The sequence below is a fragment of the Bacillus rossius genome, chromosome 5 (assembly GCF_032445375.1).
Source record: "Bacillus rossius redtenbacheri isolate Brsri chromosome 5, Brsri_v3, whole genome shotgun sequence".
Taxonomy (NCBI): domain Eukaryota; kingdom Metazoa; phylum Arthropoda; class Insecta; order Phasmatodea; family Bacillidae; genus Bacillus; species Bacillus rossius.
Window position 1 is genome coordinate 75,655,312 of NC_086333.1, and position 15,090 is coordinate 75,670,401.

A 15,090-nucleotide genomic window follows, 5' to 3' on the forward strand; every position below is an offset into this window, starting at 1 on the left:
CAACTTTTGCGGCAAATACGACAAGACAATATTTATTAATCTGAAAGTCTGACATCAAACTATTACAAGCATAAAAAGAATATAAGCATTCGCCGGTACCTATTGATTAAATCGGGCCCGATGCTATAAACTATATATATATATTCATACCCAGCACATGATAAGGAAATATAAAAATACCCTAATCTTAACATCAGTTACAAAGACACCTTATACTTATTTAAAATCTCAAATAAACCAAGTTCGAGTTAGTAAACGCCTTCCTGGTTACGCGACGTGCTCAAGTGTTTGGGGGACAGGTACCCTTAAAACGTTCAACGCGAGTCTCTACCATTTGAATTTCAATTATTTACTTCACGTGTCCATATTTTAAAGTTGTTACATGTAACTGGGGGAAAACAGACCTCCGAAGTAAAATGACACTCTCAGGCTTGATGTAATTATTTCTGCCACCAATCTCTTGCAGCATAACCCCGTGGCACAAGGGGAATCACAAGGGAAGTCACTCACGTATCGGCTCGACGTCTCCATATGATTAGCGAATCCTCGCTAAACCCCACTGGTCCTCAGGCCAGTCGGTGCTGACGGCTATACCAGCCGGAAGGAGCCTCGTTCCGCCGCGATAGTACAGCGGCTATTATCTTCACAAGCTTTACAGCTACTCTTGCACACACATATCAACGCGTTATTTTGCTGCCCAAGCCGGCCCCACACTAGCAAAAGTAATTTTTTTTGCGAGGCCGCTGGCGCGAACCGCCTCACTCCACGGCCCGTCGTACATAACAGCTGATCGCCTGCCTTCCCCTCTCCTCCTTCAACCAAGGGAGGGGAAAAAGTCTGTCTCCCTCGCGCGCATGCGCGCCGTGCTCGTGAATTGTTTCATTTTACCCCGATCACAAATTGTCCAACTTTGCTATGTCGCATTAATAATTAAAATACTTTTATACAAATGCAAATATATAACTACATTATAAATATAACCAATAAACACAATTATTTAATGATATTCTCACTAACTGTTACCAGGTGCTCCCAGGCGACACTAGCGCTGAAAAAAGTTACCAACATTTAAAAAATACCGCCGTACGGATAACACCAATACTCAAATAAACTATACTAAAGGAAAACTATAATTTAAACTTCCTTTCTTGTAAAACAGTACCCCGAGAAAAGGGGTACACCATTTAATATCCTTTCTCGATTATCTTTCTTGTTGCTTCATACACATGCCGATACTTATATATATCTATCACATGTACTCAGCTATACTTATATAGGTGTAAACTCTCTTAGCTTTTTGTCTGTATTCAACGTTAAAGTATATCAATATGTTTCTAGATTGAACAATGATTGCGGAAACAAGTTTTATAGTTCTAAAATATTTTGGTATAAGGTATTGCATTTTATAACTCAAAGACACAATGCATATGCAGTGCATATTTCTTTTAAGACTGGCGTATTTATCTGAAAAGACATGGTAGATAAAACCGTTCCATTATATAAGAAGAAATAAAAATGATTCAATACTTAAATTACTCAGATCACCATTATGTTATTTCTGTATCAAATTATTAACACTTTCTTGATTTATCTCAACAGAAAACTCTTAGCACTGTCTACATTACACACATCACGGAACCTGCAAGCATAAGGTAGCTATGATTTGATTCAGATTTTGTTGACAAATATTTATACAATGGAAATATTTTTACTGTTATCCCTTATGTTCTGAAACAAAGCAGAAGACGTAACCGAATTCCGGCGATGAGCAGAACCTGCGTTGGTTTGAGACTCGGTGAGCGGTGTGACGCTAATACTTTAAAATTTGTATGGCCTATATGCATTAATTTTTTAATCCAAATATATTTACAACCCAACCCCTTGTGCGACTCACTGAACTGACCTATAAACATTCTAACCCACTTCCCGAAACGCTAGAAACTCGAAATTTTCACACGAAATAGATCTCGTCCCGTGACCGGCGGAAAAATTCCAAAAAGTTGAATTTTTTTCTTATTCTTGACGTCGCAATAAAAAAATCGTCTAAATTCCCCACCAAGCCAGGCCATCGTCCATTGTTATAGCAGCATCGTGATGGCAATCGGCCATTGTACCATTGTTGTAGAAGCCTCATCATGGAAAAACACACAAACTCGTGCATTTTCCCACTAAATAATCAGCTACAAGCCCCATGTCTATAAATTATATATATAAGTTGATAAAGTATATAATGATGATCGACTATGGTTTAGGTATGCTGTTTAAAAAAAATCCTGTTATATTATGGAAAATATTGGTAAATATTTATCTTGAAATTTCCGTGAATATACTGACAAATTATTATAACAATTAGGTAAATTTCTGTAAATTTACGATTTTTCTGTTGAAGTATGTATATGTATGTATGTATGTAGACTATGTGTATACACACGTTGTTGAAACTATGGAAATCGTCTGACGTCTCCTCTGACTAAAGTAATAAACAAAATCGAAATTATATATATATATATATATATATTACTTCTAGCAAATGAAAACTAGAAAAATATATAGGTATTCCCCGAAATTTATGTAGGCTGATTCATGTAAACGATTTTGGCACGATTTTTAATGAGTGTTTCTGTTTTTAGCAATTTAATATTAATTTATTTTCTTAACTATAAGTACTTTGTCAAATTATATGATATCCCTAATTGTACAACACAATTTTTTTTTAACTAATAACGATTCAGACCAAGCAGTGTTACAGTCGTATAGATAAATATTAGAACTACTTCAGTAGAACTATTCTTAAATTCAAGTGCCTTTTAAATCGTAATGATTATTACCAATTCACTCGGAAAGTTACTCATTTGACCAGAATTCAGATAGAGAACTAAGTATTATTTATTTTTAAAATGACATTTCAAGAATAACTGAGAGCTTAATCCAAGCTAGGAGAACTGATGGTTAAGTATTCAAGGACGAGAGCCAGTAAAATAATTCTCAAAATAAATCATAAGACTGTTAACGTTCATCAAAAAATTAAACACACAAAATTCATTCCAACTGAATAGACAAAAAAAACGAAAAATATAATCTATATCAAATTTTAATCATAAAACAAAATACTCTTACCATCAGTGTATAAATTAATAACAAATATAATGAACACATCTTAGTGTTTTGTCTTGTTTGCTGTCTGGTAGTATTCATCAAAAATAACATATAAAATACCAAATCCTGGAAACACCATCAACAAAGTACAATGGCCACTGGCAATGAAACCTGAAATAATTAGATCGCAGAAAAACATCAAACAATATTTGCAAAACAGAGAACGCAATTTTTAAATATGTGAAAAAAATTATTTCAGTTATTTTTTTAGCACAACCAATTAAAATGATTAGTATATTAATTTAAATATTAAATTGAGGAAGATGGCGCAACTCCTCCAATCACAGAGGGAGAAAATGGAGAGACAAAACACTTTTCATACACAAATACATTGGTTGTTACAAAATATGGATGAAATTACTGTCTCCCCGTGTGTGTCCCCAGAGTTCACTGGTTCAACTGCCCATCATAACAATACATGCAGTAGGCCTCAGAATGTCTTAGCGCCGGCTAGTCGCGGTGCACACCTGCCTGTCGTCTATTCTTTCACTAGCACATGCACCAACATTGCAGAAACGACACATAGCTTTTATAACATCGCTAATATAACACAAATCCATATGTGCCGGAAATTAGGTATTTCGGCACATTTCGACACGAGGGCCGTTTCACATTAAAAAAAAATTCATTTAAATTGTATGTTGTAAAATATTTATCCATAAACATTCTCCTAACCAAATACGAAAAATTTAGTAAATAGTGTAAATACACATTTTAAGTAAAAATGTAAAGCAAATATTAATTAACATGACCTTGATTGACATGATCAGCAAATCTTCTGTATAACATAAAACATATTAGTATACCTTAAAAAACTAAAAGACCTGCTGGGTTTTGCAATGTTACATTTCGTCAATAAAACAAGTCTCATACTTAATTTATATTTTTATTTAATAAAAACTTATTAAGTCATAGTTATTGAAACCTTTTACTATACTTAAAACCCACACCTACATTTACTTAAATAATATGTGCAGTTAATTAAGAATAAAAGAAATACTATAAACTTTGAATACATTTCAATCTCCCGATCAACTCAATACCTAAAATAACTCCAAACACAAAAAATATAATACGATTATAAATAACCTTCCTTGTGAAATTAAAACTTAAGAAATTACACTGTATACTTAAAATTAAAGCAAGCAATTTTTGAAAGCAAAATGAATGAATAATCTTTAACATCTGAAGAATCACACGAAAGCAGATACAGTCCACCATTACATGACGCTGTTTACAAGGTCACAAATCTAATAATTGTTTATGACATTTTCCTGCTAGAATTTTAAAGGTAGATAAAAGTTAATTTCTGCCGAAAGGTTCTAACCCGGAGACAAGGTCCCGATATCACTTCATGAGGGCGGTACCAAAGGAATAGGACACAAGGGTCCAAGTAGAGGCGACTGAAAGAGAAATTGTGTACAGTCCCACTGTGGGCTGGATGTAGGTGATTATATATTTCTGAAAATAAAAAATAATGAGTACAGAGTGTAGGAATGCACACATACATTTAAAACTACACATTGTCTAAGGATATACCAATAGACACAACTAAATACACGCAATGAAAATATGTGAAAGTTTTTCAGATTCGGTATCCTTAGCTTTTTTTCTCCAGCCAAAAATTCCTTTTGATCCTTGCTTTCTTGCTTTTTTTTTTTTTGTGAGAGCGGCTCGGAGGTGGTTTAGACCTCGGCATGGCGCACGGAAGAATATTCTCAACGACTAACAAATGCACTTCACTAAAGAAAACACAAAATGCGCGCGATAGTAGTGTTTGACGAACGCGCAGTAGCGCGGTGCGGCTGGTGGGAGCTCCCGGACGTAGTTCCAAGCAATGCCACCACGAGCGCCAGTGGACGGACACGCGGGGACGAAGGTTGCGCAGGAACGAAACACGAAGTCGGTTACTCGCGCGAGAGCGACACACGTCTCCATGTATTCTTACACCACAGCTGTATTTTTCATCGTATATATACAAATCATGTATCAGCGTAAAGTGAACAGACATGGCTGTATCCTCTGGTAATATGATTCAATAATACCCCTATTATAATTTCATTTTCTAAGTAAACTGCAACCATTTTTTTTCTGTTCAAATGACCATAATTCTTAATAGAATAAAAAAAATAATCTTCTGGCTCTAACCAAATTAAATCTTCAGAGGATAATGTTGAAAACATTTACAATAAATATATCTTTAAACATTACTAAAAAGAAATATAAGTATATCGATATGTATGAATGTATTTTGGACATTAAAACTTAAATTAAAAAGTTTAATAGAAGTAGTTTTGGTTTCGAAATGTTATTAAATATGCTCTTAACACATACTTGTTACATATATATGACTAATATCTCACATAACATTGCCTTTAATGACATGTCCGACTCCCTTGAACACCCTTAAGGCCCTGTCACACTGTCAAATTTTTGCTTCCAACACCTTCCAATATGTTGGTTCCAATATCTTTGAGGGTTGTGACGTCACGTTAAACGTCACTATCGCAGCCATGTTTATTTGAGAGATTGAGTTTCCTTCAAATATTTTACGTATAGGACTGGTTCTAAAATATGTTGGATGTTGGATGGGATCAGCCAATCAGAGTTATCTAAAATAAAGTGGCCGCTTTTGTTTCCGTTTCCGAAGTGTAATAGTTTAAATATCAGCAATGGCGAATACTACATGGGAAAGAAATGCAGTAATTGAACTAATTCTATTTTATTTCCTGCTGGAATAATTATTGTATATTTTCCTCCAATTGAATCTGTATGTACGGAAGTGCAGGTTAATATATTTTACTTAAATAAGTTACTGTAGTTTTGGAAAATTATGGTCCTTAAAACAGAAAACATCTTGTATTCAACTTACGATCATTATTTGATTGCTATACCAGTTTTGCTTATGTTCAGGTATTTTTGATACACTAAATTAAAACAGCAAACATTGCGTACAAAATGTGCCATCAGGAATGAGGTATCAACTAGGATATGCATTCGGAACTTTTACCTACAAATCCAAATTAATAACATCTAAAATAAATTTTAAAATATTTCAATTCAGAGACTTAATGTAACTAAAATTATTTTGGCTTACCCAATCACTCTTTCTTATAAGTCATTGTTCACCTTATTTCACAATAGCTGCTACTCTGTACTGAAGTATTGTCTGGAATTTTCTGGAATATAAACTCATAATTTCCTAGCAATAGATGGTACTGACCTATGTTAAAGCAGCATCTCTGAGTAAGCAAGTAGCTCTGGTGATTTGCAAGAAAGGCCTAGAAATATTAAAATTCTGCCTACGTATTCAATTATTATTATTTAAGTTTTGAAAGTAATACAATTTTTCGTGAATGTAAATATTTGTGTAGCAGATCCTTGTCAGTAGGCCTATACTTCCCAGGCTGTACGAAACAAGCATACCTACCTGGTCTAATATCTCATTAAAAAAATTATTTTAAACAGATAATGTGACTGAGGTGAAGTTAGCTTAAAGGCTCTGGTTGAGGTTTGTAACAGTAAATACACTTAATTCAAAATAAAACAAAATTGCCAATTTCTAAACACAGCAAAAATTAACACGTTAGCTTTAAAGTATAGGAACAATTTTGATGAAATACAAGTGAAAGTGTTCATACAACAGCAGCTAGTTGGGTGAGAAAATAAGCGCGAATGAGAAGGGATATTCCTACTTGCAGATTTACATTTAATTATATGTTTTATTCTTACTAAACATACTTTTAAATATTGTTTTTGAAGAGCACTATAAATTGCACCACAAATTTCAGGTACAAATTTTAAGATGGTGTTGTGTGGAATACTTGTAGAGAACATAAGGGACTTAAATGATTCCCCTGTTGCCAAAAATCTTAATGTAACTGCCAGCCTCTGCTTTGCTGGTATAGACTGGCGAAAATGAGTATCCTTCTTTGCAATGCGAGACTCCACAATTGAAAGAAGAAGATCAAAACTTTCAGAATCCATTCTTAAATAGTTCTGAAATGAATCGGCTTCTTCGTATCGAAGTTCATGACAAAAAGGGGTAAAACACCTTTTGTTTGCCGGGAAATTATCCACTGTCTCGTCCACCATCTGCGTTTCCTTTTCTTAGATTTCTCTTCTAGTTTACTGACACTTGCTACAATTGCAATTACAGCTGCAGCTTTTGAAACACTTTGATGCTTACTTAATGCAGGCATTGCAAACACCTGAATAACGTAAATTTTAAACTGTATATGATTACAATATAAGTACGTAAATTTGAATATAACCTACTAAAAAAAGCCCACGTTCCTTGACCCAAATATTTGTTTTTATTCTAAATACTGTCATTTACTGTTCTCTGCAGAATTTTTGGTAAAACGAGCTCACTCAAAGAAAATTGATAGTGTGAAATGACTTCAAATATATTTTACAGTGCTCATCAAATAATATTGAATACAATATATTTGAAGACGTATTTCATCCAAAATCACCCTTCAAATTTTGTTGTCCAATATATTGGAGACAATATATTTGACAGTGTGACAGGGCCTTTAGCACGAGTAGGCTGTTGTGCGCTGTAGAGTGCGCTAGCAAATTTACATGTGTCTACAGTGCACAATAGCCTACTCGTGCTAAGAGGCAGACTGTAACTGTCTCTTCTTTCCTCCTCGCCAGCCTGCTAGCCCACGCCGAGGAGGGGTGATAATCCCCTTGGCATCCGGGCTAACAGGACTCCTGGAGGGTGCGCTGCATTCTGGCCCAGGGGTGTACAAACACCGACGGGACAGTCGGTGCTAATAGCCGCATGGTGGGCGTAGTGCGGTAGATGTCTTCGCGATGTACCGCCATAGTACCCCCCTGCCAGTGACTTGCGCACAAGTTACGAGAAACCACCTTGGAGGCGGTTAGGAAAGCGGACTAGGCGGCCGGATCGACGTGTTGCAGTTTGGGGAGGCACGATGTTGACATCCAGATGATTCGTTGGAGCGGCCATCCCAGCAGCAGGACGTGGTATGTCGTGGTCCTCTGGAACGATGTCACAGATGGTGTATGCAGGTTTGAGGCGATCGATGGAAACAGTAGCCTGCCTACCATGCATTTGGATAGTCGCAGTTTTTCCTGAGCGACTAACAACAGGGAAAGGTCCCTCATAAGGAGGTTGCAAGCACCCTTTTGGACCGTCGTGGCGAACAAAGACCTCAGTGGATGTGGCAAGATCCTTGAAAACGAATGTTCTCGGCTTATCGTGTCTTGTGCTACCAACTGGTCGGAGTTCACGAAAGTGCTGCCGAAGCTCTTGGATAAGGCCCGGGGCCTCCAGTTGTCCTGCATCAGGATGGGCGACAAGAAACTCACCGGGTAGGCGTAGTGGTTGGCCATATACCAAATCTGCTGCAGAAGCACGGAGATCCTCGCGCCATGCTGCTCTGATGCCTAAGAGTATGGTGGGTAAGATGTCCACCCAGTGCTCTGTCATAAGGAAACGTATGGCGGCCTTGAGCTGTCTGTGCATTCGCTCCACCATGCCATTGGAGGCAGGATGAAATGCAGTGGTCCGAAAGCGAGTCATTCCCGTCAGGTTACTGAGGTCCCTGAAAAGGCAGGACTCAAACTGGCGCCCTTGGTCGGTAGTGATTTGTAAGGGAGTTCCAAAGCATACAACCCAGTTGGCATAAAATGCTCGAGCTATGGTGTTAGCCTCAATGTTCTCCACAGGAACTACCTCCGGCCAGCGGGTGAAGCGGTCTATGATGGTCACACAATAACGGTAGCCTTGTGAAACAGGCAAGGGTCCCACAATGTCGATGTGGACATGGTCAAAGCGGGAGGATGGTGGAATGAGCATGGCCTACTTGCCCCTCCCAAATAATCAGTAGCCTCGCGGCTACAAGCACCAATCAGAGCACAGTAGAATGCATTGTTTTTGACGCAAAATACGTGTTATTTATATTTATGTAGCAATTTGGTATTTATAGTAAGTAGCTTGGCTTCTGGGTTGTAGCCGTGTCCTTGGCGGATAATTCACCGACGTTTCGGTCGACATTGCATTCGCCATCATCACGGAGCAGTTGCCTACTGTACTGTACCTACTCAGTAGGTAACTGCTCCCTGATGATGGTGACTGCAATGTCGACCGAAACGTCGGTGAGTCAGCCGCCAAGGACACGGCTACAAGCCAGAAGCCAAGCTACTATAGACAATGGCCGTGAAAGCCTACGTAGTATACGTACACTATATAGTATACATGTAAGTATAACTATATAAAAATTAAGTATGACCACAAACAACCGAGGACACGGACTGCAGCGGCATACGCTGGAAAAGAAATCCTAAAAATATTCTATAAATATGTTTTATTCCCGCCAAAAAAAAACAAAGCAAACAGAGAGTCAACGTGGTTCCGTGTCCCCGGAAATGGAACTCTGACGGCCCGTGAGACACCGACGTGTCCAGGCGTGTCCAGGCATGTGCAGGCGTGTCCTGGTGTGTCCAGGCGTGTCCAGGCGTGTCCAGGCGTGTCCAGGCGTGTCCAGGCGTGTCCAGGCTGTGTGTCGGTCCATCCCAGGGTGGTGATCCACGTGAAGGGCATCACGATCGCGGACCTGTCCACCGTCGAGCTGAGCTCCGTGAAGCTGAACGTGCTGCAGCCGCCGCTCAACTTGCAGCTCGCGCTGTCCGCGGGGGACGTGCACGTCAAGTCGGGCGACTACTACCTCAACTGCAGCATCGCCAACTCCTTCTCCTTCACCGGCCGCGGCGCCATGTGGTGAGCCCGTCCTCCCGGCGGTCAGCCGCACCAGGGGCGCAACAACAGGGGGGGCAAGGGTATTTTGCCCCCCCCCCCCCCCATTCTGAAACCTTGAAGTGGCGGCAAAGAAAGTGCTGTGTAATCAATTTTTAGATAATAAAACAGCACGATTTTCCACCTTGAAATACAAATTTTCCCCGGGGGAGGACCCCCGGACCCCCCGCTTCAATAGGGGGGGATCGATGATTCTTTATAAAAAGGTATATTGCCCCCCTTTTGGAAATTTAGTTGTTGCGCCCTTGAACCGCACCACTGCTCACCCGCGGTCCCAGCACCTCCAACCGTCCCCTGAATAGCTTTCCAATGTTAGTTGAGCACGTAATAACTAGGGGCATGCATATTTCGCGGAAATATTCCGCGACTAGCTTAAAGTTAGAACACTGTAGCATCATCTGTGTATCGTGTTTGGGCGAGTTTATTTCAGTTCCACGTCGATCGTTACAACACCAATAACTAGAGACCTGCCAAATTCGCGGTTTCGATGGCCTTCAGGATAGACTGCACATTCTCCTGTACACTGGGCAAATAACGCAAGTTCATTGGTTGTTGACTTGTAAGTCGTCTCATCTGGTTTGTCTGTGATTCTATCCTTCTTTGCTTGAGGGTTTGTATGTAATTGGTTGAGAGTTGTCCAGATGAACAGTAAGCCAATAGCAAAATTATCTAAGACGTATATGTGTTTGAATTCTAGCCTATCACCGAATGAATCCGCGAATTTTGCAGGTCTCTAGCAATAACAGTAGTTGAGTGCGGAAGCAAATGCGTTATGAGTGGCCAGGTCAAGTAAGGCAACGACTTCTCCCGCAGACGACCCCCAATCACAAGGAAGAAACCGTTGGTGCAGGTATACCTTGTTTCAGTCTAATAGGCGTTCAGATTTATTCGCGAAAAATGCCTGTCCCTAGTAATAACCATAAAATCCAATGAAAAGGTATTCTAGTACCTTTTCGGTGGTTTCAAAAAAATATATGCTTCAATGAAACATCAATCAAAATATAAAATTATGTGCCAATTTTCAGTATTATCCCGAAAAATAAAACGTATTTTACATATGCAAAAAAAAAACCATAGCCACGTGTTGCACGAATTTACAATATATTAATATTTCTTGTAGTTTTAACAAATATAAACCAAAGGAATCTATTGTAAAATTAAAGAAAATTTCTGAGCACTGCTAATCGCTGGTTACAAATAATCTGAAATATTCGTTAATTTAGTGTTACCTTCGTAGATTTATGGGTACTAAGTTCATATACTTTGATAATGAATCCTCAAGAATATTCTTGGTACACATACTTGATACATTTTTTTTATGTGTGCGTGTATGTGTGTTTGCCCTGATTATACGGAAAAACAGAACTGGAAATCGAGTTACCAGAAATCGAGAATAACTCTTCGTTTATTTAAAGTGAGTTATTCTTAAATATACTGTAAATTATAACAGCCTCCTTTCCAGGATTTGAAAAAAAAAAAAAACCACACGCGAAGACTGGATGAGAAAATTATAGCCCTTTAGCCACATAAAGGTTACAGAGATATTATTTTAGAAGGATTATTTTAATCCTTGGTGGGTTGAATTCCTAGGTTCTTTCCTTTTTCAGTGTTTTTTCCTTCATTCACTTGGGTGATTCAGCATTTCTGATTTTTTTCTGGACTCGTATGAGGCAAGGGAAAAAGTGAGTTTTATTTATTACATCTATAAACAAGAATACTATTTATTATACAAACTGGTTAAAATAGAGCTTCATTATTATACACTACATTTCACTTTATTATTAAATTCACACTCGTATACCGATAGTGTTTCAAATTTACGTTTTGTTGAACTTGTTTTTAAAAACACCTGTTAGTAGCAAAACAATTTTTTTAAGAGAATGTGTTAGTAAGATGAAGTTACTGCTGGAATTAATTATTTGTGTTTTAACCTATAGTCGAAATCAAAGCCAATCTATACTTATGAGGGTGTGATAGTGAGATAGATAATCAATATGCTGCATTTGTGGATGTAAATCGGGAGTACCATGAGAAAACCCTTACGGCAATCAATAACATTCCAATCAGAATCCATCTCTGATCACCGTTTTTGTCGCAGGTTGATCGACAATTGCTTGAGTTCGAAATTAATTCGAATAAACTATTTATTTGATTTTTTTTAAGGGAGCATGATTAAGAACACAGATCTCTCACTCGAGCAATTCTGTATTTTTTTTCAGGTTCCAAGCATACGGCATAAAGCTGTTCGCTGACATCGATCTGAAGGAGATCTCTCTGTCCTCTTTGCACATCAATGAATTGGTTCTCAGCATCGAGAGATTTGAGGTAAGCATTTTAATTTATATTTAATAAATTTAATGTTAATTTATTTAATACATTAATTTATATTTAGTATTAATAATATGGTATAATTAATTAATATTTTTATATTTAATTTTAATTAATAATGAAATCAATAAATATGCTGACCATTTATTCTAATTTCTTAATTATAATTATTTGTTTAAAAAATGTAATAATTTATATTGCAAATAAATTATACATGCGGGAACATAACCTTGTTGCACTCCGAAAGCAGCGCGCTCTGTCGGAGCTCAGGCGAAACAGACTCGGGGTTAGTTCACAAAAGCCCCGCATGAGGGACTAGCGTAAGCCTGGCCCTTATGGGCCCAGCTGGTTTGCGCTCTGTCGGGCTTAAAGGAAAATAGAGAGAGTTATGGTGGCGACTGCTAGAGGCCTCGCTACTCGCCAAACTAAAGTAAAGTAGTTGGTATCTTCGCCACGAGGTCTGCCTTCGCCATCCAGCGAGATGTCCTTGATTTCGGCTCGCCGAGAGCCTTGGTTAAGGCCCGGTCAGTACTCTCGGTGAAGTTCCTGGAAAATATGATAGGGGTGATCTGCTAGTTCGTGAGAAATGTGTTTGGGCTGGCGCCGATACGCGCCCGAAAGCCCTGGAACATTAGAGTGGGGCATGTCTGGAGCTGCTAACCTAAGCTGAGCTCTGGGAAGAGGGATGCCCTGGGAGTAAGCTGAGAAAAGCGCTCTCGGTCACGAAGCCAGACATTGTTATACTTGCGTTCGTGGCCTGAGGCAGGAAGATAAATGATGTCTTATACTTGGCTGGCGAAATCACACCAGGCTCTCGGTTGCGGAGCTGGGAAAACGTAGCGCGACTCTATTAGGAAATATTTGATCAGGACGAACAATGGGCTCACAAAGTTTATATTAGGGAATTTAGGTGAAAAATAAATTTGTACCAATTTTTTTTTGACGTGACGTCTAATAAATTGATGAACGCCGGCTGCACGCACGAAAAAGTGTCCCCAAACGCACATTGCCCCGTTACGCTGTGTCCCATTACGCTCATTGTACGCTTGCGCCGCATCTATCTCTCTTCCACTCGATTGGAACAACCATCGATTTGACTTTTTCGAGACACATTAAACTTGAAACACTCCCATTTGTTTCCTACTTTTCCTATCATCGTCCTATCCTTAACAGAAAAACACAGATTTGAAGAAGTTAAATCGCAAACATGTAATAAAATTATAGTTAAAAAAATATCTTCGTTAAAGTAATAAACATATTTGAATTAATGAGTGCAAATAAAAGTAAATTTATCAATTAAATTGTACATTTCATTTCACTCCTTCTTTGTATCCACACAAAATAGTGATGATTCAATAAAAATGATTCAATTTGATTCATAAAGGTATGCAATCATTTCATCAATGTTTTTTTTATGACGTTGTCACGTTAAACTATCGTCCGTTAACCGACTTTATAGACAACCAATATATCTTTTTTCTTTTCAAATTTGCTGCACGAGCTCTTCCTTTCATCGCAAGGGGGGGGGGGGGGAGAGAGAGAGAGCGAGGTGTCGAGGGCCGGAGAGCGACTACCGAGTGCTTGTCGGTGCGCAGAGCTACTTCGAGGACCTGATGTTCGGCGGCGAGACGGGCTCGCTCGTCAACTCCGTGCTGGACGGCCTCGTGCCGCGCCTGGCCCAGGCCCTCGCCGACGCAGTCAAGCAGCTGGTGAACCAGGGGGGCGGCCAGGGGGGCAACTCCACCGCCACGTCGACCGCCGTCTGAGGCCCGCCCTGCCAGCAGCTCGTGCCGTCATACTTGTGAACTCACGCATGTTTGTACATGTCCGCACTTGCAAGTACAACAAAGAAATATGTTCACAGTAGCACTGGGTTTGATTTCTTGTCCGGGCTTTTAACGCTTTGTGTTGTCCCTTGTACCTCCGATAGTTAACAAGTTATTTGCAAACCGTTCCCTTAATAACTTTCAAGTACTGACTGCACAAGTCAATCAGCGTAATAATATTAAGTTCGTAAATGCTACCAGATATATTCGGTACTTTTCACACACAAAAAAAAGTATTTCTTACATACGAAAATTAAAATAACCATAGCAATGTTCTGAGCAAATTTTAAAATGTTTGTCTAGTATTATTACAAATTATGTTTTTATAATGCAAAAATTCAAGAATGCAAAATATGGAATGAAAAAATTAAATCATCAACCAACCTAGAACGAAGCCCGAAATCAGCTGATGTCGAAAATATGGTCCCAAAGATATAACCGGTATTTGGGCCCGTTCATTAATTACATAAGGACGATTTTTGACCTCCCTCTGCACCATGTAGGGACACATAACATTTCTCGGACCTACCCCCCCCCCCCCCCTTTTTTTTATTTTTACATAATATTTTAACAAGAGTTTCCCTTAAATTCTTTAAATAGTTAAATGCGATACTAAAAGGTTCAGTTACAATAAAAACTAATTAGTTTTTGACAAATAAAATAATAATTTAAAAATAATTATTTAGTTTTTTGGAAAATGCATGTTGATAATGAAAGGTAATATTTGTTACAATCTTAAAGTAAGTAAACAAATGAGTAAAAAAAAAAACTACGGACTACTTTGCGAGACATAATAAGCGACTAGATGTGAAGCACTCTCCAAGGAGGTCGGTGAAACAGTCCTGGCAAGTCGCGCTGCCCAGTGGGAGACAGCCGGCAGCAGAGGACTCCTGAGGACACCCCCCCCCCCCCCTCCACCCACCCTGCGTGGTTGCTCCGACCAGAGGAGATCCCTTGGGATACAATCACTTAGCTACCGCGTTGGCCCGA

General features: G+C 38.8%; 1 protein-coding gene across 1 annotated transcript in view; it reads left to right on the forward strand.

The window, feature by feature from the left end:
- Positions 1-14,140, forward strand: part of LOC134532030 (uncharacterized) — a 63,370-nt gene extending 49,230 nt beyond the window's left edge. The window contains exons 4-6 of the mRNA XM_063368159.1: positions 9,710-9,910; positions 12,166-12,271; positions 13,870-14,140. Coding sequence (XP_063224229.1) covers positions 9,710-9,910; positions 12,166-12,271; positions 13,870-14,040 — 478 coding nt within the window. The 3' untranslated portion in view covers positions 14,041-14,140. The remainder of the gene's footprint in view (positions 1-9,709; positions 9,911-12,165; positions 12,272-13,869) is intronic.
- Positions 14,141-15,090: the final 950 nt, after the last annotated feature.